This window comes from Quercus suber, unplaced genomic scaffold (assembly GCF_002906115.3).
Source record: "Quercus suber isolate HL8 unplaced genomic scaffold, Cork oak 2.0 scaffold_373, whole genome shotgun sequence".
Taxonomy (NCBI): Eukaryota; Viridiplantae; Streptophyta; class Magnoliopsida; order Fagales; family Fagaceae; genus Quercus; species Quercus suber.
Genome location: NW_027069825.1, coordinates 522,542 through 546,327, shown reverse-complemented (window position 1 = coordinate 546,327; position 23,786 = coordinate 522,542). Strand labels below are relative to the sequence as shown.

The window sequence follows — 23,786 nt, the reverse complement described above, 5'->3', positions numbered from 1 at the left end:
ATCGCACTTGCAATTAAATTCATTTGAACCAAAATCGCCATCCAAATCCCTTTCTAGTCAATTAAATTTCTCTTTGTATTTTGATGATGTTTATATATACAAGTTGAAGTTGTCATTTTGTGTCCTAAAATGGAGACAATTTCTAATCATGTTTGCAATGTGTGAACTAGGGAGGCAAGCCTCAAACCAAGCATTCTTAGTCAGGTAAAGTTTGTCAACACAATTAACTATTACTACTGTCTATTGGGATTAAATTCCTTCTTCGTCTTTTTTGTTAAGTTTCTATTAGGATTAAATTCAATTGCGGTTGTGGTGCACATTTTATGTTCGTACGAAAATAATTAGTTCATATCTCTGCGTTATCATTTTACAGAACTTTGCATACAAATGCAAAGAAAGACAACATGTAAAGCTAGCCGAGGTTAGAGGACTGTGATACCCTTTTTTTTTTTTAATTAAAAAAATGGATAAATAAGGAAAGAGTGAGGTGTTAAAGCCAGATAAGCAGTAGGAAGATGGAATCTCAGGTAAAATTTCCATGAAGGCAAAAATTTAAAAAATATATATAAACAACTTTAGATTTTACTGTTGTAGTAGTCAATGTCTTGAATTCTAAGCTAGAGACCGTTTTGATTTAGAGTAATGATAGTCTTATACTCCTTTTTATACAATTACCTGAACATTGTCATACAATTTTAGTTAAAAATATGAAATTGTGTGCCTTAACTGAAATCGTGTTTTGCAACATCAAAAACACAATTTTAAAATGGAATGTATACAAAATGTGCAATAGCAAGTATATAATAAAATTTTCCATTTGGTTCACCTACTAAAATCAAATACTTGGATATCAGTCTATACCAATATATATCAATAATTTCATTAGAAATCCATAGTCAAGCCATCTCATTGACCAACATAAATTCATAAAAAGATTTAAAACATTTAAAGACATAGCACAAAAGTTCATAAAATATTAAAAACTCATAAATAACATGTTTGGTAAGAGCATTGATTTTTTTTTTTAATTCAAAACAGTGTAAATAGTTTTCAAAAAATTGGATTGGAAAAGTATTTTTAGGGAACTTAATATAATGCAAAAAATGTGTGTTTGACATCATTTTTTTGGAACAGTTTTTTAGAAACCATGAGCTCGTTTGGTACAGGTGTTTAAACAACTGTTTTTAGTTTTTAAAAAAAATACATGCGGGTGAAAAAGTATGTGAAAATACATATAATGTTTTTTTTTAAACTAAAAACATGTATTTAAATACATGTACCAAATAGCCCTATATGTTGTTTAGGACAGAATGTGTAGTCCACTTTTTCAAAATATTTACAAACATGCCATTGAAATATGTTTTTTAAGTTCACTTAGGCTGCATTTGTTTCAGCTGAAAACGAATTCTGAAATTACTTTTACACCCTTGTGTATATTTGGCTTCAACAGAAAATATGGTCAAATGGAAAATCAATTACACATTGACTATAAAATCACCCACTTCAACTGTAAAACCAATGCAACCTTCATTTTACCTTCAAACGAATTACAGGACTCAGAGAGAGAGAGAGAGCTCGAGCACAAGCACACCCACAAAACCCAGATCACGCCTCACCCCTCAGCCAAGCTCTGGCCAGCCCAGCCAAGCTCCAATCACGCCGGCCCACTGCCTAGATCACGTGCCGGCCAAACACCCAAGACCCACAAACATCGGTCCACCCAGATCTCAACCCACCCCTCCCTCATCACCGATCCACCTCTCCAATCGCCAGCCATGCACTGATGAGCTCCAATCTTGACAACTGACCGCAGGCCGTGCTCCACCAGGCTCTCTAATGCACTTGCCGCCACTACCGATTGCCGATCTGGCCGCCACCAACCACCAGCCCACTCCACTCCACCCCAAACCCACCCGATCTGACCACCGTCGCCTCCATCCACTCCGATTCTCTCTTTCCCGATCTCTCTTTTCCTCAATCTCTCATTCTTTCTTCCCCCTCTCATTGAGTTTGTGAATAAATGATGTTTTTATTTTGATTTTTTGTTGTGTTAATAAGTGTATATTTTGATTTTTGTTGTTATAAAACTTGTGTGGGAGTTGAGAAAATGGTTAAGAAAATGTGAAAAATTTGTAAGAAAATAGCATTTTCAGAATATTACCAAACACCTGAAATCGTTTTCTGGATTATTTTCCATTGCAGAACCAAACACCCAAATTTTATTTTCCTTATGGGAATTCATTTTCCCCTGCATTCATTTTACACTCGGAATTTGATTTACATTGAACCGAACACAAGCCTTAGTTGTGCTGGAACAAAATGGCCATTATTCAAAATTTTGGTTGTAGCACTTATGTTGTGTCTGCAACGAGTTCCAATCACAGAATCACTTACATTAAAGATAACCCTCTAGCACTATTTTCTTATCAGAGATTATGGGTTGTAAATTCTTCACTTTTAGTCCTCTATCCAGATTCTTAATTGCCACTTGCAAATTCTCATTATCACTATCACTTCCAACCCAAATTGGCAAAATTTCCATCACAATTTTTTGCAACAAATTTTGCTCAATACTCTCTTTTAGAAGCTCTTCAAGATCTCCAAAGCTCCCCCTCAAATCCAGCAAAACACTACAAAAACCTTGGCGCTTACAATATTCCAGAATTGCATTCAGATTTATCTGATCCAAAACCACTGTTTCAATTCCCTGTTGAGCTGCTATGCCCCCTACATCCATCTCTTTGTCTGTGAAGATAATCACATTAGCAGTTTCTTCAGCGGAGAGAGCTGGGATTCTGGTCAGAGGACTAGGATTTCTTGCTGTTGTAATCAAAAGGGGTTGCTTGGCTCCAGGTTCTTGGGATGCCGGAATAGAGAGCTTATCAACTAATAGTGTGGGAGACAGTATAACTGCGTCATGCTCCTGTAACAATTGTGAGTAGTATCCACCAGCCTCTGTCACTCCTTCACCAAGCTGATCTAAAACATTGCCATTAACTGAGAGAGAGTATCTGCAGGTCACAGAGAGTTCTTTAAATGGAATACATTTTTGTTTATATTTACTTAGAATAGAAGCTAGAACAGCAAGTTTTCAGGAAAATTCAAAATATAATAACACCCAAGCAACATTTTTTAACAAAAAAAATTAAAGGTTTTACAAAAAAAACCAAGAAGATAAAATAGTATGACTATAAATAGATATAAAACCATTTAATGATCAATGGCATTCTTTCTATTATATAAAAAATGTGGTAACTTTACCTGAGTGTTAAAAAAGGTTTTCCGGTCAGCATTTGATGGATATAGGCCTCATTGAGCCTCTTGCACAATTCTTCTTCCACACCCACTGTCACATTGATTCCTGCATCTCTCAGTTTATCCAGTCCCTTTGAAGCCACTATTGGGTTTGGATCAACCATCCCGACCACTACCTTTTTTACTTTTGCTTTAATCATTGCTTCAGTGCAGGGAGGAGTTCTCCCATAGTGGTTACATGGTTCCAAGCTCACATATGCTGTTGCATTCTCAGCCAAATCCCCGGCATCTCTCAGAGCAAAGACCTGCAAATTTCACCACTTGACTTCATACATTCAGCAAAGGCTATCCGTAAACAAGATATTATAATTCTCTCTCTAATTTCCAACTCTATCATTTTTCAGAGAATAACATTGAATTTCTAGATACACATGAATGGTAAATTACATTTTGCAATACTAAACTATTTCTCCAAACCAATTTACTACCTTAAACTACAAATGTGAAGAAATAAGCCCATAAACTATATTGCTTATTTTTTTCACTGTTAGTAACCCATAAACCAAGTGGCCTTAACTGAATTGATGAAACATACCTGGTGCTTGTAATGTAAGTTATATTTCTCCTTATCAAGGAACCTTTCTATGCAACTTACAAGATGACAACATTTTCCTTGTCACAAATCTTTACTTTCTTCTTAGTTCTATATATATATATATATATATCCCCCTCTTTATAGTGAACATATTTTTTGCAATGGCAGCTATGGCATCCCACAACTGGTTAACTAGTCTTGCAATGGAGAGAAAATTTTATTCTTTTAAGTTGCAATCATTGTTTAAAAGAATAGATTTAAGGCTCATTTATTTGATTTGTCTTTATTTTTTAATATATATATATATATATATATAAGTAATAGAGTTTCAAATTTAAGGCTCATTTATTTGATTTGTCTTTATTTTTTAATATATATATATATATATATATAAGTAATAGAGTTTCACAAGCATCTAATAGTTTTTGCATTCATGACTTACCACCTCCATCCAATGTTGTGATAGGAGGAACGGACTTTGGAGCCAGAGTTCATTGACATAGTTTAGGTCCTTTAGGATAGTAGCATGTAATAACCCAACACAAATACCATAAGAACATAACTGTTTATAAACTACTCATTCCAAAATACAACAATGCAGAACCATTTTTATGTTAGCACATTCGAAATCTCTTACCGTCAAAACAAATTATAAGTTCAGAATCAGTTTATGGAAAAGGCAGATAATTACCCAAACTGCCAAACATGCTTATCAAACAGTCTTCTTCTTCTTTTCCCTCCATGCAAAACAGAGTTTTAAGGTCGAACTAAACTAAAAATAGATGATAGGCGTTTCACAAACTTAGACAATCCACAAGTTAGAGCCTTTATCATCACTTTCAAAGTGCCAAAACAATATTTCCACAAAACTTAAGTACCTACATACTGCTCAAAAAATAAACACACAAATCTGAAGAAAGAAAAGGGGGAAAAAAACACACCACATTACCCCACACACACACACACAAAAAACTATCTTTCATTCTTATTGCACATGAGAAAAAAGATAGGAAAGTGGGTTTTACCTCGCCATGAGGCTGTCCAGCTTTAGGGTGAAAGCCTTCACCAACAATTTTGCCATCCTTGACAATAACACAACCCACCATGGGATTGGGACTGGTACGCCCAATTGCCTTCCTGGCAAGCTCCACACACCTCCTCATGTAAAACCCATCATCATCATTCTCATTATTTTGTGCCATTCCACCACACCTGACCTTAACCAAACCACCAAGATTCTTCAAACAAGTTGGTGATTTGGACACCCTTTTGAGTGAATTGCAAAACCCAGATTTGGACGCAAGTTTAGTGGAGTGGTGGGTGGAATATGGGGGAGGTAAAGAAGGGAATATAATATGAGGAGCCGGCGTGAGAGTGTGATTGGGAAATGAAAGACTTTGAATTTGAATATTCATTGGAAAATGAAAACCCAGGTGGGGAGTGAGAATATGTTATGGAGCAACAGCCTCTCTAACTCTAAATTTTTTTTTTTTAGAGTTGCCACAGTCGCGCTCTCTTGAAGAAGAGAACACTGTAGCAATTACTATTAAAATAATCCCCGGTTGAATAAAAGATTATTATTTTTCCTCTTTCTTTCTTCAGTCTCTCCTCTCATCAGAAAACAAAGGGGAAGCAACTCTCTCTCTCTCACAAAATCAACACAACTTTCTCTCATAAAAACGATCTGGCAAAACCTAAGCTCCAAAACTACCAGATCGATCTGAGACACTTTGGGTGAATGGTCGTTGATGATCTAAATGATTTTAGCAATTGGCAGATAGAAGAATTTGTAACCAACACAAGAGTAATCTGCTGGAGAAGAAAGGCAAAAGGGAAGGAGATATATTTTCTCTGTGCAAAATGAATGCTGGAGGCTTTAGTAGCACTAAGAAGCTTTTTTTTTTTTTTTTTTTGAGAAAGTAAGGGGTGTTTGGTAGAGTAGTTTGAAAATTGTTGTTTATAGTTTCTTGAAATACGTGTAAGTGAAAAAGTGTGTTAAAATATGTGAAATGCTATTTAAAAACTAAAAAATGTTGTTTAAAAATACAAATCAAATGGCCTCTAGTACTGTGAGAAACGTGATTTGGCCTTTAAATTAAGTTTTTATTTTATTAAAATTTAACGATAAGCTTTTACTAAAAAATCTGATAGAGTAAATTTTAAAAAAAATAATTAAGTAAATACATATTTTTAGTTTTTAAAAATATTATATATTTTTATATATTTTACCATTTTATTTTAAAAAACTAAAAATATTTTTTACATATACCAAACGAGCTTTTAATTTAAGGATAATAATCTCTCAACTCTTTTTTTTTTTTTTGGATGGATAATCTCTTAACTCTTAGTTAAGATTAGATAGTTTTTTTTTTATTAAAGAAAAAATATAAAAGGGTAATGAAAAATTAATAATTAAAAAATAGAAACTTGACTAAAATTAATGATAAAATATTGTCTGAGCCCGGGTTCGAACCGGGGACCTCTAGTGTGTGAGACTAGCGTGATAACCAACTACACCACCCAGACAGGCGGCTTGATTTATAGATGTTATTTAATAACTGGATGCATAAAAGAAAAACAAATTTTATATATATATATATATATTTTTTTTTATGGGAAAACAAAATTATATTATAACATATATTTAAATAATGAGTAATTACAAGAATCTTATTTCTCCGGTTGAAACCCATAAAATAATTAAAATAGTACATAAAAAAAGTTGTATATTAAAAAAAAAAAAAAAAAAAAAAAAAAAAAAAGACATATTGAGCTTCCTAGTCAATATTGCAATGAAAGTGACATTACAAAGAAGATAAAACCTGGGAGGTTTTGCAATGCTAATTCAGGCTCCAATACTAATATTCATCAATAAACATGCCTCTTTCCTTGAGACGGATTTTTCAAACTTTACTGGAGTTAATTGCAGGGTGTACGTACCCAAAGGAAACCCAATGATATTAAGCAAATTTCGAGTGCATACTTAAGTTTATCAAATCTATATATTCGTATAGGTTAATTATAAGAATAATTAACCGAGATGATAACAAGTTTATTGCAAATTGTAGGATGTTAATAGAGTTTTTGATCATACATACTGTGGGGGGTAAAAGCCCAAAATTATGTATTGGGCCTAGGGCCCTATTTGAAGACTAAAATGTGTCTGAAGAGAAGAAAATGGTTGAGAAGGAACCCAAGTGGGAGAACTATACCTGAAAATGAGCGGGGAGTATAGTCCGAAGAGAGCGCCAATAGTCCGAAGAGTGTGTTCTCCTCGGATATAAAGAATCTTAAGCAAATACCTGGGAGATTCGAGTGACCTTCCTGACGATTCCAATGATAAGGATAAACCTCACGCATGCATAGAAATGATAAGAACGAATAAATATCTAGAGGAAAAGTTGTTACCACCACATTAAATGCACTATAGCAACTTTTCTGGCCGCATTAACGTGGAGAAAACCCCTGAACAGTGCATTCTCAACCACCACCACTCACAGAAAATCATAGAAGATGCTAGATGGGATATACACTCAAGTAAAGGCTCAGATGACTAACAAGTGTACGATCAAGATGATCTAAAAAGAGACTATATAATGTAAGAGGTCTCCCAGAGGGAGAAGAGGGGAGAAAAAGTCTGTGATATTTCTAAAAATGATATATGCAAAAGTTTGTCTCTTCAGACATGAATATATTTAAGTTTCAAGTTTGTTTTTACATTGATTCATCAGTAAAACCTTTATTGAACATTGTTTAATTCACAACCAACCCAACTCTTTTACCTACTTTCTACAAATTCATTGTATTGGGCTTGTTAGACTCATACTCCATATCATTTGGTCTTGGGCCCCAAATCTTGACCCTACAAATATCATAGGTGAATGTCATATATGCATATCAAGATAAGAAATGACTTTTAAAATACATTTGAAAATATAGATAGACATATTAAGTGAATTGTAATAATTTATAATAAAAAGAATTTAAGTAATTAGTCCCTTTTTTACAAGGTATGAAATATGCAAACACAACCCATTGATCCAATCCAACCCAACCTATCCTAACAGGTAGAATTGGATTGAAAAACACACTTAAAACCAACCTATGCATACCCTTACTTTAAAGGATATTTGGCCATTGAAAAATATAATAACTAATAAGGGTAAAATACAAAAACAAACCTTGACACTTAAGCTAATATCATATGTGAGAAATCCAAATTCCAAACAGTGAAAGATTGATAGTTCAAGTGTTTTAAAGAGAGAGAGAGAGAGAGAGAGAAAAAAAACTAATGTAAAATAATGAATTGGAAAAGATTTTTTTGGTATATGGCCTTTTTTTCCTTAGAAACCATCATTTTTTTCCTTAGTCTTTCATCAATTTTTTCCTTTGAACCATCATTTTTCTTAGGACTATTATTTGTCCATCCTTTGTTGATTAGTTCTACTAGAGTACTCTTTTGTCTTTCTCTTTCTATATCTCATTTCTTCTATCTTTTCAATTGTGTCATTTTGCCTTTCAATTTTTCTAACATCTCTTTTACTATGCCTTTTCTTATCATTTATTTTTCTTTGTCTTCATCAATTATGTCTAGATTATTCTTTTGTATTGTTTCTATAGCACTAGGATTCTTTCCTTTATCTTCTATACGTATTGTTCTTTCCATTATTAGGCCATCTTTTTTATTATTACTCTTTTGTCTTTCTATGTCATCTTCTTTTTGAGACTTAAGCTAATATCATAGGTGAGAAATCCAAATTCCAAACGGTGAAAGATTGATAGTTCAAGTGTTTTATAGAGAAAAAAAAAATTAATGTAAAATATTGAATTGGAAAAGATTTTTTTGATATATGGCCTTTTTTTACTTAGAAACACTTTGATGGAGGATTCATGTTTTTTCAATGGTAGACTAGGAGTCCCTTCAATTTCACGTTAGCTCTTGATTTATACTCGTTTTATACTCTTCTATCAAGAAGTACATCGGTTCACTATAAGACATTTACCAAACAACCTTATAAGCATCCCGATCACAAAAAGACTCTTAATAGGATGAGTCTTTATCTATTAATCTTACTATTAAAAAAATTAAAAAATATATATATATATAATTTAAATGATTTGGATAAAAACTATATGGACCCCGTTAGCATACACAGCAGTGGAGGTATAATGCTATAATGCTATATTTTAGCTCCAATATCTCTGAAATGAGGCTGCAGCAGTGGAGCAATAGCAAAAAAATTTAGATGAATTGCTACAGTGCACATCTATAAATAGATGTGCACTGTAGCTTGAAGCTAAAAAAAAAACAATATCTTAATCAGCCGGACCTCATTGTTTTTATTTTTTATTCATTTTATCAAATCCAGTCATTCTTTCACTCTCAGTCTCTGTCTCTCTCGTTCATCTCTCATTCCTCTCAAGCTCCACTCTCTCAAAGTCGCTCCGCCATCGTCAAGCTCACTCCGGTACGGTACAACTTGCTGCTTCAGCCCCAGCCCAGCGCCGACTGAAGCCCCAGCCCCAGCCCAGCGCCGACCGTAGCCCAGCCCAGCGCCGATCGAAGCCCCAGCCCAGCGTCGATTGTAGCCTAGCCCAGCGCCGATCGTAGCCCAGCCCAGCGCTGACCGGAGCCCAACCCAGCGCCGACCACTCTTTGCGCTCTCCACCTCAAAGGCCGAACCTCCGAGCTCCACCCTCTCTCTGTTATCTCATGCCCAGCGCCGATGTGGGTTTGTGTTTGTGTTTTCCGATCTGTTGTGGGCAGTGGGCTTGTGCTCGTGGGGTTTTTTTTTTTTTCCTGCTGTGGACTGGTGGTGGTGTTGGTGGCTGTGGCTGAGGAAAAAGATTGAAGATTTGAGTTTTTTTTTTTTTTTTTTATCTGCTGTGGACTGGTGGTGGTGGTGGTGATGGTGTTGGCTGTGGCTGTGGCTGATGGTAGAAGTGGTTGTGGTGGTGCTGTGATGGTTTTTTTGAGTAGTGAAATATATTATTTTATTGTAGTGGTTATAATATTTTATTGTGATATTTATATTATTTTATTGTGTTGAAAGTTAAAATAGATTCACTGCTGTAGTATGTGTGTAGGTAAAATAGATAAAGTAACTTTTATTGATGCTAAATAGCTAAAATTATAGATGTGCTGCTGTGAATGCTCTTAAGTCTCACAATGGGATAAGAATCTTACATTAGATAAAAAAATAAAATTTAAAAAAAAAGTATTAAATTTGCACCAAATAACGCATCGTTTAAAAATTCCTTACTCCTCGAAATCTTTTATTTCCTTTCAACAACCCATTTTGATTGCATAGGTCTTATAGTGATTGTATTATAACAAAAGTCTAAACTGTCTAATTAACAGATGTTTTTAAAGTATTTATCAATTAATCATTTAAAAAAAGTTTTAATATCACTTTAATAGAAAATATAAAAAACAGTTAAAAAATCAATTTTAACATCACTTATTTTTATCTTTTCCCATAAAATTTGTTTAAAAATAATGCACTTAAAGTATCCAGTAACACAAATCAAACCATAAAATAAAATAAATGAAATAAGAAATTGTTCCTTTATGGCGTTGTGTAACTGTGTTGTGTATAGCTGAGGAAAGGTGTGCGCTGTAAGCCTCTCCCATCAGATTCACTTTACATTACATTACATTACAGTCTTCTCTACTACATACGCGCGCTACGCTCCCAAAATTAAATCCCCAACTGTAACTTTTTTTCAAAATTTGAAAACCCTAACCTCCCAACAACACAAGAGAGAGAGAGAGATGAAGAGAAGGGTGGGAAGCTCGGAAGAAGAAGAAGAAGAAGTAGAAAATGAGAGTTGGAGAGAGATGTGAAGCAAATGGCTGAGAAGCTTCTCAATACAGAACCACTCTTCCCGACCACCTCAGGTCCACTTTCACTTCCGTCCTCACCGCTCAGAGACCCTTTTACCTCCCCCATCCGAATCCGCTCTCTCTGGAGCTCCGATTCCAGGTACCATTTCCCATTTCTAGGTTTTGTCTACCAATGTGCCCTTTTTCATAGCTCACTCAATCTAAGAGAGAAGAATTTTGAGTTAATTTTCTCAAAGCAATTAAGAAAATTAATTTTGGGTTTATTTTTTAGATTTTAGGGTTTTGAATGATGAAATTTTGTTTAGAGTGTGGGTATTTTTATTTTTAACCCGTTTGTCAGTATGGTGTAAGGATTATACATTGTTTAGGTTGGTTGATTACTGCACTTTCTCGGCAACAAAGAGGGCTCGGCTAGTCATTTGTCTGTCAAAAATTGAATTTTTAGATTTGTTTATCTAAAAGACAAGAAGGAATTTTAGAATTCTTGCTAGGGAAATGACAAAAGATGGATTGTATGTTTACATGATATAAGCAACGCGTTAGTGTTGATTAGTAGTATTTTTTTGTTATGCACTTGGGAATAGCGATGAAGTCTGTTATTAGATTCGTATATATAAAGAGTAGTTTACCCTCAAATGATGAAAGATTATGGATTGTAATCTGTAGTGAGTTCGAGAGGATTACCAAATTGAAAGTGATGAGCGGGACCAAAGATGAAATCATCATTCTTGGGTTAATACTACTTCCAAATGAAGAGTTAACTTACAAGAAAAAAAAAAGTCTTCATTGATCAAAGTTGTGCTTCCCTGTGTGTTATCTGGTTTGATAGTCATGTCTTGTATCCTAGCCCCATGTAGGGGGTGTTCATGGGTCAGCTGGGCTCGGGTTTAGAGTCAGCCTATCACTTGAATCGAGCATTTTGGGTTTGAAACTTTTCCAACCATTGCCAATTTGAAAACTTGGTTGAAGCCAACTGCAATACATTCTCCGGTGAGTGGTTAGTTTTCAGTTGGCAATTGGTGGCACAGCCACGAGCAACAAAGGGAAGTGATGATGGCAGCACTCAAGGTTCAACAGAAAAAACTGAATTTACTCTTGTCCCCTTTTAAGCTGGACCCTCTCACTAGACTGCCCACTTGATCAAACCCGTAAGGTCTGACCATGTTGGTTGGGTGGGTTTGTTTGGCTAGTTTTTTTTTATCACCCCTAGTCTTATGCAAATAATTGTTTGTTGAAGGTGATGATTCATTTTAGTAGCCTCTTAAATCCACCTTGGTTACCCTGTCTCCCTTTCTTATACATGCGCATACAAAATTACAATGCAAATGGGTTGTGGATTGCACAGACACCCTCCTCATCATTTCCATATGGAGTTACTCTCCTAGCAGGAAACAATGTTATGATTGGATTACAGGCCATTGGTTGACATTGCATATAAATATGTCAGATAAACACGAGTTGGGGACTTGGGGTCATGGCGAAGATGAGATTAAAGCTTGTGATGAGCTTGAGATGATATAAATTTAAAGGTGAATTTGAAAGCTAATTACTCTGATTTGGACACATGCATCACAAATTATTTCCAAAGTCATATGCACTCTGTTCCTTATAAGGGAGCACTTTTTCTCTGTCTTTAGCCTTGAAGTGTAGTACTTACAAATAGAATTGCTAACACTATACTTGGAAGTTTACTGGAAAAGACTTCAAAGGAATGGATAAATTAAGACGAATGGAATAGAAAGGATTGAGGTGTTCTCTTGTCTTTTTTTTTTTTTTTTTTTGCTAATAAGGTGTTTTCTTCTCAGTATGTTTGTAAGTTTATAAATTAAGGAAAAAATGAAATTAATATATAATTTANTAGTTGACCAAATCTCAGCATTCTCACGTTATTTTTGTATCAGTTGATGATTTGAAGATTAATGACAAGGGTGTCTCCCAATGGTTGATCAACTTTATTTGCTCAATGAAGACATGCTTACATTTGGAAGGAAAGGGATCTAATGGCAAGGGTTGTCACCTAGAATGGATTTGGAATTTCACATGTACCTGTAATTAATTCAAAGGGCATCGCTTATGATATGTACCGTAATGTGTTGTTAATATTCACAAAGCACCACTTGCAACGATTGAAGCATTACAAGAGAGGATGCTGCATTCTCAAATGTTTATATATTTTTTGAACTTTTCTTTTCTTTTTCCCTTCCCCTTTCAATTTTTTGGGTTGCTTGCTTCTGAAATACATTAAAAACTAAGAGCAGTCTGTGAACTAGTCAGATCATGTATCTTTCCATTTTCCCCAACTTACTATTTCTGTTCGTTTTCCATTTGTCTATGGAACGTGGCATTGGGTTTTCAATTTTACTACAGTTCGTTGGCTAGCAGGTACCTATGCAATCAGAACCCGGGTTGTGGACTACGGGGTCATTCTGAAGACGTGCTCACTAAATGTGTAATGATTCTTTTGTAAATGTTTTCTGAAAAATGAGTTAATTTCGAGCAGACATTTGTTGAAAAATTGACTATTTTTCTTATTTGATAGAACTTGTAACTCTGAAAATGAGCCCAAAAACATTTTTTGTTATTTGACTGCATAGAAGATCATTTATATTTCTTGTAATTTGAAATGATTATATAAACAAAAACTTTTATTCATGAAAATATACTTGAAATAAGAAATTATCTCCAGTTTTTTAGGTTATTTGAGAGGTCTAAATGACAACTAGATTTTATTTGGAATTGACAAAAAATAAAGTGGGAAAAAGTTGCGGTCAATCCATGTTGGTCTGTAAAAACAAAGGAAGAGAGAAATCGCCATTGGTTCTATTGGACTTGTTTTTTGTTGATCAGGGAAAACATTTATTGTTGAACTTGCATTTTCTGCAAAGTGCAAACTGCAATATCAAACACCAAAGAGTACTAAAAAACGTTTTTCAAAAAACAAACCGAACAGCAATCAACTTTTGTCCCCCCCTCTTAAATGAAAAAATGATGTCTGAGCGGATGATCCCTCCCTAAGAATCAATGAGCATTCCTACAGAGGCCTCTTATAGTTGACGGTCTTGACAGTGTTTGAATCGAAGGCTTGCAAATTTATACAATATCAGAATGATCAAAATAGGCAACAAACTTGATTGGAGCCAATTGCACATGACATGGACACGTCATCTTCCTACTGCGAGTTTATAGCTTAAGGCTATAACCATGTTTATAACTAAACTCTGTTCATGTCAAAATCGTGCTGCACAATGTCCCCACACCCACCCCAAAGAGACCAAAAAAAAACCCCACAGATAGAGAGGACCTGGGGTTCCACAGATATGGTGAAACGAAAAAAGAAACCCAAAAAATCTACAGATAGAGAGAGACTGGGGTTCCACATATATGATATATGATGAAACGAAAAAAGTGTTCACAAGCAATTTTCTAAGTATTACACACCAATTAACACAACATGAACATTGTCCACATGGGACAAATGTATGAATACAATACGGTCTGAAATCCAATATTCAATCAGATACAGTGTTACATCTTCATTTCTGATGGGTATCCAAATGTGCCCCTAAACGCGTAATTATTTAACAGATTCAGAGTCTCACAGCGGTTAGTTTAAGAACAGCTACAACAGAATCTCAAATTGCTAAACATTTACAGCTAATTACATCATCATCAGAAGTAATTTTAGATATAGTAGAACTCATCATCACCCCTCCCATATTCCCTGCATTACCAACATCAATCACAACAGTGCTAAGCCCCTTTCCTACAACAAAAATGGCTGTCCCAATAGCAACCATCTGGCAGGGTGGTCTTGTACGCAAAGTTGACAACCTCCCGACTGGTAACCATTCCCTTGTCTCTTTTTGCCACATTATCAGCCTGGTTCCTGAACTCTGATCCAATACATATAGGGTCCCATCCACAACAACTGCTGGACCCCGCCATCCAGATACCATGTCAGCATCTGCATGTTGCCACGTGCCACTTGATGGTTCATAAACTACTGCATACACATGAGAAGTTACAGCAGAAGTGCCACATCGAATATAAATCTTCCCATCCATGACTATAGAATCTTCAATTTCAGGAACAATGTTTGGATCCGAGTGAGACTTCCAATTATCTGTGCAAGGGTCATAAGTGTCCCAAGAATTTGGATTGCTTGAATTTGAGCCTAACCCACCAATGGCATAGATTTTCTCATCTAGAACTTCACAAGCAAAATAACACCTGAATACATAGAAACTAAAGGATAATTTACTGTATCCCACTGCGAGGACAAAGAAAATGATCTATAAGGAAGAACAAAAGTGATGAAAAAACATACACCAGTGTGCATGCATTAATAGGCAAGTAACTTAAAAATGAATAAACACTACATAAAACAAAAATAAACACTAACAGTCTATAACCAGAGTTTTTTGGTCATAGCAATTAAAACTTTTAAAAGCTAATCGTCAACTAACCTTCCACAAAACACCACCACCCACCCCCACCCCCGCACCCCCCCCCCCCCCCCCCCCACACACACACACACACACACACACACACACACACACACGGGGTTCTTCTTTTCTTGGTCCCAAACCCTTAAAACAGGACTTTCAAAGGAGAACTTGCCCAATTCATTAATGGATCATTTCGCAGTTCTGACCCCCAAATATTAAAAAAGAAATACCTACTTGTAATTATATGGCAAAATACAAAAAGGATGTAACAGGCTGTCCAATATTCTCCCCGCAGATTCAAGAAAATAAAGATCTTTATTTTGTGAATTTACAAGCAAAAGAATGCAAAAATTCAGCATTTCTCAATGTTGACAGAAGTCACAACTCACAACTGGCCAATGCCATTACCAATGAAGAACAAAGTGCATAAGGATTCCATAAATGTATGATAAAGTGTTCTTTCAGAAAGTGAAGATCAAGTGAACCTAGAGAAAACCTCAATTGCCACTGTGCAAAATGACTTTGTACTGCAATAAGGAGTATTACCTTGCAGTTGATAATGGAGCAACATCACTCCAAGTGTTCCTCGAAGTATCATAGCAGTAAACTTCATTGGTAGCATCTTCAGACCATCCACAGCCACCCAACAAGTAGAGTTTCTTACCCAAAACCTCAAAACCAATGCCTTTTCTCTTCAAACTGCGAGGTGGAAGTTCTTGAATGGGCTTCCAACATCTTCTTGATGAATTGGGGTCCAACACATAACAGCAAACCTGCTCAAATTTGTCTCGACACAAAGCATAAATCCAAGTCTCATCAAGTTTATGCTTTCGGCGGTAAGAACACCACTCTTCACTGCACACTAGGTCTCTCCATCTCTTTGAAACACACCTAAGGAGCATATGGTACTTTCGAGGAACCCTTGCCAGGCAAAAAAGAGCAATGTCATCAGGAAGTCCACATATTAGAGGTGTCAATTCCACTTGACTGACACTGTCTGATCCACTATCAAAATGTTCCATATTCAATCTTCGACACCCTGCCTAAGTGAAACCCTGCAAAATGTAGAAGAGAATCATAAGACTCTCAAACATGCAGTAGCATTACACACAAACTGGATCCAATTCCTAAACTAGTATTTGCAATTTGACTGTCATACCTAAACTTGTGCAGATCATTTCATGGCCTATGTATACCCTTGATAATATTCACCGAAGCAACATTATTTAGATAAACAGTTTATAAAGGAAAAAAAAAATCTAGAATTTGAAGCATACAACTTTCCTGTTTCTTTCTATAAGGAAAAAGAATTTTTCAGTACCCTACTGAAACCATGATCATCTCTCTTGTTCCCCTAATTTGAGAATCCCAATTTTGAACAAAAAGAATTATACCCATGTAACAAAAACAAATCCTAAGCAAATGGGTATTAAACTATTAACAATAAAAAAAAAAAAAAAAAAAAGGATAAAAGAATTAATGGGTTTTTCACATTTCAGCATTTGGACATACCAAGTATATAAAAAAAAAAAATGATTGTCAACATAAATAAATACTGTCAAACCCAAATGCATAAACTCATTTAAATGCTAAGAAAACCTAAATACAATAACATTCTTGACATGATTTCATATCTTCAGCTCAACACAACAAACTCATTTCATTTTCCACAATTCTAATCAAAAGGACTAAAAAGACAATTACAGTATCAAAGACTACAATCTCCAATATGAGTCAAATTGTTTCAACCAAATTTCCCTTTAAGAAAAACCCATAAATAAATAAATAAATAAAAATGAAAGTATATGAGTTTAATCCCAATCAAAGTCACCACTCTTTATCAGATCCATTGAAATTGTTCAGTAACGTAAAAATTAAAATTAATCAGAACAAACCTAAGAGATCAAACGAAAATGAATGTGGTAGGTTGATTTCATTTTCAAATCCAATAATGTTAGAATCAGAAACAAACAGCCGAGTTGGAAAGAAATCAAAGGAAAAGATTTTCAAAACCAAAAGAGAGAATTTAGAATTTAGAATGGACACAGAGAGATTAGAGAGACCTGTGAGTATCTTCGGGTTCGGTAAATGAATGAGGCTGCCGAAGTGGTAAATAGTATTTGCCGTTTGCCGATGCGTGAAGCTATTAACTAACACTGTTTTTTTCTTTTTCTTTTTCTTTTTATAGAAATTTTTCTCTTTTTTTTTCTGGGGGGGGGGAATTGAATAACACTGTTTTTTTCTGATTACTCCAATTCTTTTTATTATATTTTTTGATTTGTTTAGTAATTTATTTTGATTTTAAGAAACTAAATTAATAATTTAAGCTAAATTTAGTTAAATATTGCATTAGCTTGGGGGCCGGCCCAATCTTCTTTTATTTGTTGCTCCTTTGAACCTCTCTCTCAATCAGCGATGTTCTGAACTCAATGTAAATACTAAATATGTTGGTCTGAAATCAATTTAAGTGTATATTGATGAGGCCTGAGGTTGCTTTTCCTTTTAACTCATGTTTCGAAGTAAAATACTTCTAATAAAAGATTTTCAGTGTTTAGCATGGTAAGTAAATTTTTTCAAGCAAGTCACCAAAATTAATGGCTCAGCAACGAAGTGGCGAAGTCGCTGGTGCCAGGGGTCTAGTGATCGGTGTAGTGGGCCTTTTTGTAATGTTGGGCTGAGCTGCCTCTTGCTATACTGGGTCCAAGTGTTCTAGATTAAGGAGTTGAGACCGGTCTAATTGCAACCCACCTTAGTCCAGCTTGTGCACAAACTATGTCCAGTTTGCCAAAACTTTGATCACATGCCTATGATAGGCAAAGCTGCTATGAGAAAGTTATGGCAGGTAGATGTAATAAAGATAATAAAAGAAATGCGTTCACTATTTAGACAAAATAAATAAAGGGGAGTGACAAAAGACGTACCGTACATAAAATAGCAAAAATAAGTGAGGAAGAAATAGTAATGAATTTGTTGAATCAAAGAGGAAAATATCAGTCTGCTATGCCAAATTATATTACAAGATCGAAACTAAGAAGGGAACCATTTCCTCAATGCAAATAATCTCCCTCAAAAGAAATTAACTGCTTTGAAGGAACGGGGCTAAATGGCTTGTGCCCAGAACCTTTTGTAGAGAGCAGGGCTTTAGAGGGAAAGATAGGATCAATCTATTGGTGCATGTCTGCCATTCTATACTTTCCATTTTTTGTTCTTTCTAATTCTTCCTTTCTTTTCTTTTCGTTTTCTTTCTCAGTACTTGCTTATTTGTTGTTATTCTCTCCTAGAGGTTACTATTACTGTGTTCGCATCTTCCCCTGTGCACGACAAGGGTCCTTTATATAATGTCTACCGTGGCTGGCTTTTACTATTTTAGCCTTTAACTACATTTGTTTGGTCTGGGTGTCCTTGCCGACCACCACTGGTTTGTCAGTTGCCCAGCTAGCACCATTTACCTGTGCTGGCTCTGCCACTCCCTATTGCCAGACAAAGAAGACTATTTTGTTTGTTTGTTTACCGTTACATTCTTACCTGCTACGGTGTGGATGCTCCTTCTCTATCCCTCATGGCATGTACTTAGTGGTTCCAATGCATCCTTACTTCTTTTGGGTAGTATATCATCCCAGTAGGACATTTCCCCCAAAAGAGTCTGAGCAGGAACTCTAAAATAGGTTTCTCGCTCTTCCTACCGCCAAATCATGCCCTCTTACCTTTGACCCATGACCCACCACTTCCTGTATTAGTTGGGTACAAGCTAGGGGTGTGCGCGGTTCGGTAGGGGCAGTTTTTTTTTCAAATTTATTACCGAACCGATAGAGATCGGTTTTTTCATAATTGAAACCGATGCACACCGTCTAGGGTCGGTTTTCCGACCTATAGCGGTGCGGTTTTTGCGGTGCGGTTTAGTCGGTTTGGTCGGTTTGAAATATTAAAAAAAAAAATTGTTTTTTTAATAATAAAAAAATTGGGCTTTCAAGCCCAATATCAATATATCAACCTGTTCAAGATTTCATGTTACTTATAAATTATTATAGTTAACACTTAACAAGACATAAATGATAGAGATAACAATTGAAAGTTGAAACTGTCTGCACCTGCCAAATAAACCACAAATTCAGCTAATTAAATGGGTCATTTTGATTTTTAACATTTCTTTGCTGGGTCTATTAGACACTTAATATTTTTAACACTTAATATTTGCTGGGTCCATTTAACTCTATTAGACACGTTGGACCAACAACGTGTTTTCTCATAAAAGTTAAAACAGAGTACAATACAAAGCTTGTAGCATGTAAGTAAAATAACAAGAAACAGTGAAACACAAACCCAGGACAACAAGAAAGTAGAAACACAAACGTGACAAACCCATAAATAAATAAATAACTAAATAAAAACTCAATAAATAAATAACTACAAACAACTCACACTCACACCGTCACACGCACAACTCACACTCACACACATAAATAACTAAATAAATGAACTACCTGAGTCAGTCAGTCAACACACTCACATCACACGCACGCCTTTTCCAATCTCCATCTCTAACTCTAACTCTAAGTCTCTAACTCACTTCTCTACTGAACAATGAACAATGAACAACAAGAACCCAAGAAGTCAACAACTCACATAGTCACACTCACGCGCACAACTACAAACAGTCAAACACAATCTCTCTCACTCCATTTCCATTAAAACCAAAAGAAAGGGGCTGAGCTGATGGCTTACCGTGGTTTGCCGCGGGGAGCTGCTGCTGCTGTGAGGCGCGACTCAGGCCGGTGAGACCGCGAGCGAGAGGCAAGAGGCGAGGCAACTGGGGCGAGAGCGAGAGAGAGTTAAGGGTCCCATCTGTGTGAATAGGATGAATTTATAGTGAGGTTACTGAGGTATGTGTCTGAAAACGTACATAAACGGTGACGTTTTGTGTGTTTTTTTTTTTTTAATAACCCAATACGATGCCGTTTTACTAAAGTAATTTAAAATAGATACACACCTAAACGACGCCGTACCCCTAATCTGAACTGAAAATATTTCTCTGTGTTTGTATCGGTTCGGTTCGGCTCTACTCGGTGCGTGATTTCCGTCTCTGATGTCCTCACCGCACCGGCATCGGAGCTCTATTATCGTTCCGATCGCCGGCATCAGCTCCGTCGGTCGGTGCCAATGGCGGTGCGGGAGGGTCGGTGCCGATCGGTGTTGTCGGCTCCGGTGATAATTTGCACACCCCTAGTACAAGCTGGTGGTATCTAGGCCTTGCGTGTGCTCCACTTCTGTGTATGTTCAAAACCTGCCCGCTGCTCATGCGTTTGCCGTGGTCTGGAGGCTCGTTTGCACATTCTGCTATCCATCCTTGACTTCTTATGGCGTGAGCTATTTTCTAACTTCCTTCTTTATGGCTTGCTCCCTTTAGGGGCTAGGCTTTGCTTGATTGTGGGGTTTTCTTCCTTCAGCCCACTCTTTTGCTCTTTTCTGCAGTCTTGTTACCATTTCCTACCACACCACTCTGTCATTCTTATTGTGATGTTGTTTGACCCAAGCCTATTGGGCCTCTTTGGGTTTGCTATTTATTCTTCTCTCAATGACTCAGTACGATCATTGGGCTTTTGATTACATTACTTGCAGGCTCTTGTGTCTCATTTATTTCCTTTTGAGCATCCTTTGCCCATTTACTTTTCTTGGGCATCTTCGACCCTTTCTAATTCTTTGTTCCCATGGACTTTTACTAACTCTTTTGAGCTTTTTTGGCCCAATTACTTTATCTTTCATCCTTGGGGTTCATGGACTTTCCATCAAACCTTTACTTTCTTTACTTGCATTACTTCGGGCTTGCTATGGTCCATTCTCACTTTTCTACATCACATATTGCTCATAGGTTTGCTACTTCTCTCTCTCTCCGGGCTCTTTTAGGCCCGTTTGCTTCCTCAAGGCCCATTTGTTTATTTTATGGGCCTATGATCCATTATTATTGCTGCTTGGGCTTAATGGCTTTTCTATCCAATTACTAACTCCTTTCTACCCATGTTGCTGGGCTTCTTCCTTCTACTGGGCTTCTCAAAATGAGCATCAACAACCGGACCATTGGAACTGGTAGCTAGAATGGTGACTTTGACGACTGAACCATTGGAACTGGTAGTCAAAATGGTGGCTTTGGGGACCTGACTGTCAATGATCACCATCGGAGCGATATCTCAATGACTGGACCACCAACACCAGTCAACAAAATATCATCTTCAATTACTGGACTTTTGACACCAGTTGCGACATGGCATCTCTGGCTACTGGATCACCAACATTGGATGTCAGTGTGGCGTCTCCAGCCATTGAATCGCTAGCACAGATCACCAGTGAGGTGTCTTCTACCACTTGATTGCCGGTGAGATGTCTCTTGCCACCAGATTGACTACACTGGTTGCCAAAAACCAAACTAGTGACCTAGTGACCAGATGGGAGAGGGGGAAGCCACTGTGTGTTTTTTGAAAATGTTTTACCAAATTTTCAAAGGTAAAAACATTCTACAAATTTTTATAAAAGTTTGTACTATCAACAGAAAATATTTTATAAGTTTAACTATATTTTACTTGTAAACAAACACATGAAAATAGAAAAACATTTTTTGAAAAATATTTCACTTCAAAACATCTCAAAATCAATGAAGTTTAATTTGGGACTGCATCAACTGAATTAGATAACATCTCAAAATCAGCATATAATATTTTTTTTGTTAAGGACACTAATAGTCAGGTTTGTGAGTAGCTCTAACATCATTAAAAAAACAAACCGGAAACTACAAGATTCATACACCCTCAACGTCCACAAGTATGTGTGTATATAAATGATTTATATATATGATTTAATCTTTTTGTATATAGCTTAGCATCATCTCCAAAATGCTAATATATTAATCTCCTTCATACTCTTACCATTGCCCCTCTCCCTTCTATCTCATTTTTCTTATTTTCATAAGAACCAATACTAACTCATTAGGGATGGCAAAATATTTTCACCCTGTTTTGCTCTTGCCCACGAGATGGAGAAAGGACACCCATAACCTAATCCTATCCATGCCCTCCCTATGTGTAATTATATTGACATTCTAGATTTTTTTTTTCTTTTATAATTTTTTTATATAAAAGCCCTTGTGGATTCCAAATCCATCCACTTCTCATTAAAATTGTTGATAAAAATTGGTCACATGAGAATAATTAGAGACCATAGGGAGTATGATTAGGTGGGAGGGGATGGTCAAATAGTGTTATAGATCACTTGCAAGTCGTGAATAATTTCCATTAATGAGGTAAAAAAGAAGTGAAATGAAATATTGATATTAAAAAAAAAAAAAAAAACCAACTAAACTGAACAAGTAGTATGATTAGAAATTGAAGAATAGTTTAATAGAGTTTTAAGAGTAATAATTATCATGCACCGGCTAAGTTGCTATTGCACACTCAATACACACTCCTTTCAGATCTTGTTTCTGTTAAAATCGTGAGGGCATAGAATGTATATAGAATGTGCAATAAAGAGAGTGTAACCAGGAGCAGCACTACATGGCAATGAGGGGGCTCAAATGAACCCCACTTATATATAATATTCTTTTACTTGTTTAATTTACTTTTAAAAATATTTTTGCACTTACACACCTTTGATCACATCAGCCTAGCCTAAAATCAAACAACACAGATCACTGATCTCTCTCTCTCTCTCTCTCTCTCTCTCTCTCTCTAATTGTGTGCATTATTTATTTATTTTTTGTTTTTATAATGTTATTTGTGTGAATGTGTGCTTGTATAGTATAAATATAATATAACTTTATATAATTTAATAATTAGGAAATACAAATAGTTTGTTACATTTATGTATATTGTTATCATATTATAATAACCTTCTGTTATAAAGTTAGTGATCCAAGACAAGAAAATAGTAAGACTTGTTATTGTTCAAGCTTTTGATTGGCTAAGTGAACACTTAGTATATTATTTATGTATGGATGAGTGAGGTTGTATGGTCAATAATTAATACAGTGCTATTGAGTTGGGTTTTTGTTATTTAGTTTAAAACATTTTTATATGAAACTAACAACAAATAGATAACGACAATAGAATAAAAATAAAAATGTTATACAAACTTAAAATAAAATGATCACATTTACCCATATTAAGAATAGATAATGACTGATAATAAATTAACATATAACAATTTTAAAATATGAAAATTAGTAAAAGGAAATTATAAAACTTCATATATTTGCATGGGTATTTTTTTTTTTTTTTTAAGTCGATAACTCAATATATTCAACTTCTCTTTTTTATTAAATTTTTTTTAATGACCCCTAAAAAAAAATTCTGGAACCCCGTTGTGTGTAACAAGATTAAGCTAGGGAGTGGAGACCAATCAATGTATTCGAAATCTCAAACTGAGCTTTATCCTACAAGATCCACGATACTGAAAGTCTTGTAATATAGGGGGATATGCCTCGAATAATTACTAGGTTAGCTAATAGCGTGTAGCTTATGAGTCTTGACTCATGTAAATGGACCAGCAGACTACCGTTTGCCTTGACTTATTATGAGGGCTATGCCTCTGGTTTATGATGCATGTGATTGCTTTTTATCATGATATAATTTTTCAAGAGAAAAAGAAAGAGACA

At 35.6% G+C, this 23,786-nt stretch overlaps 2 protein-coding genes and 1 non-coding gene across 4 annotated transcripts; all 3 read right to left on the bottom strand.

The window, feature by feature from the left end:
* Window positions 1–2,177: 2,177 nt before the first annotated feature.
* On the bottom strand, window positions 2,178–5,752 carry LOC112035737 (riboflavin biosynthesis protein PYRD, chloroplastic). The gene is made up of 3 exons (XM_024068573.2): window positions 4,876–5,752; window positions 3,262–3,560; window positions 2,178–3,011 (listed from the first exon to the last, which is right to left on the bottom strand). Exons 1-3 carry the CDS (start codon window positions 5,263–5,265, stop codon window positions 2,396–2,398), a joined length of 1,305 nt encoding a protein of 434 aa, XP_023924341.1. The 5' UTR covers window positions 5,266–5,752; the 3' UTR covers window positions 2,178–2,395.
* Window positions 5,753–6,302: 550 nt separating this feature from the next.
* TRNAV-CAC (transfer RNA valine (anticodon CAC)) lies at window positions 6,303–6,376 on the bottom strand. Its single transcript has one exon. It is a non-coding gene; the product is annotated as a tRNA-Val (tRNA).
* A 7,762-nt stretch (window positions 6,377–14,138) lies between these two features.
* Window positions 14,139–17,519, bottom strand: LOC112035561 (F-box/kelch-repeat protein SKIP4). Of its 2 annotated transcripts, none has more exons than XM_024068387.2 (3): window positions 17,209–17,519; window positions 15,692–16,200; window positions 14,139–14,927 (listed from the first exon to the last, which is right to left on the bottom strand). In XM_024068387.2, exons 2-3 carry the CDS (start codon window positions 16,165–16,167, stop codon window positions 14,330–14,332), a joined length of 1,074 nt encoding a protein of 357 aa, XP_023924155.1. In that variant the 5' UTR covers window positions 16,168–16,200; window positions 17,209–17,519; the 3' UTR covers window positions 14,139–14,329. The 2 variants fall into 2 exon arrangements, with proteins under 2 accessions (XP_023924155.1, XP_023924164.1); XM_024068396.2 differs by lacking the exon at window positions 17,209–17,519 and adding an exon at window positions 17,041–17,171.
* Between the last annotated feature and the right edge of the window lie 6,267 nt (window positions 17,520–23,786).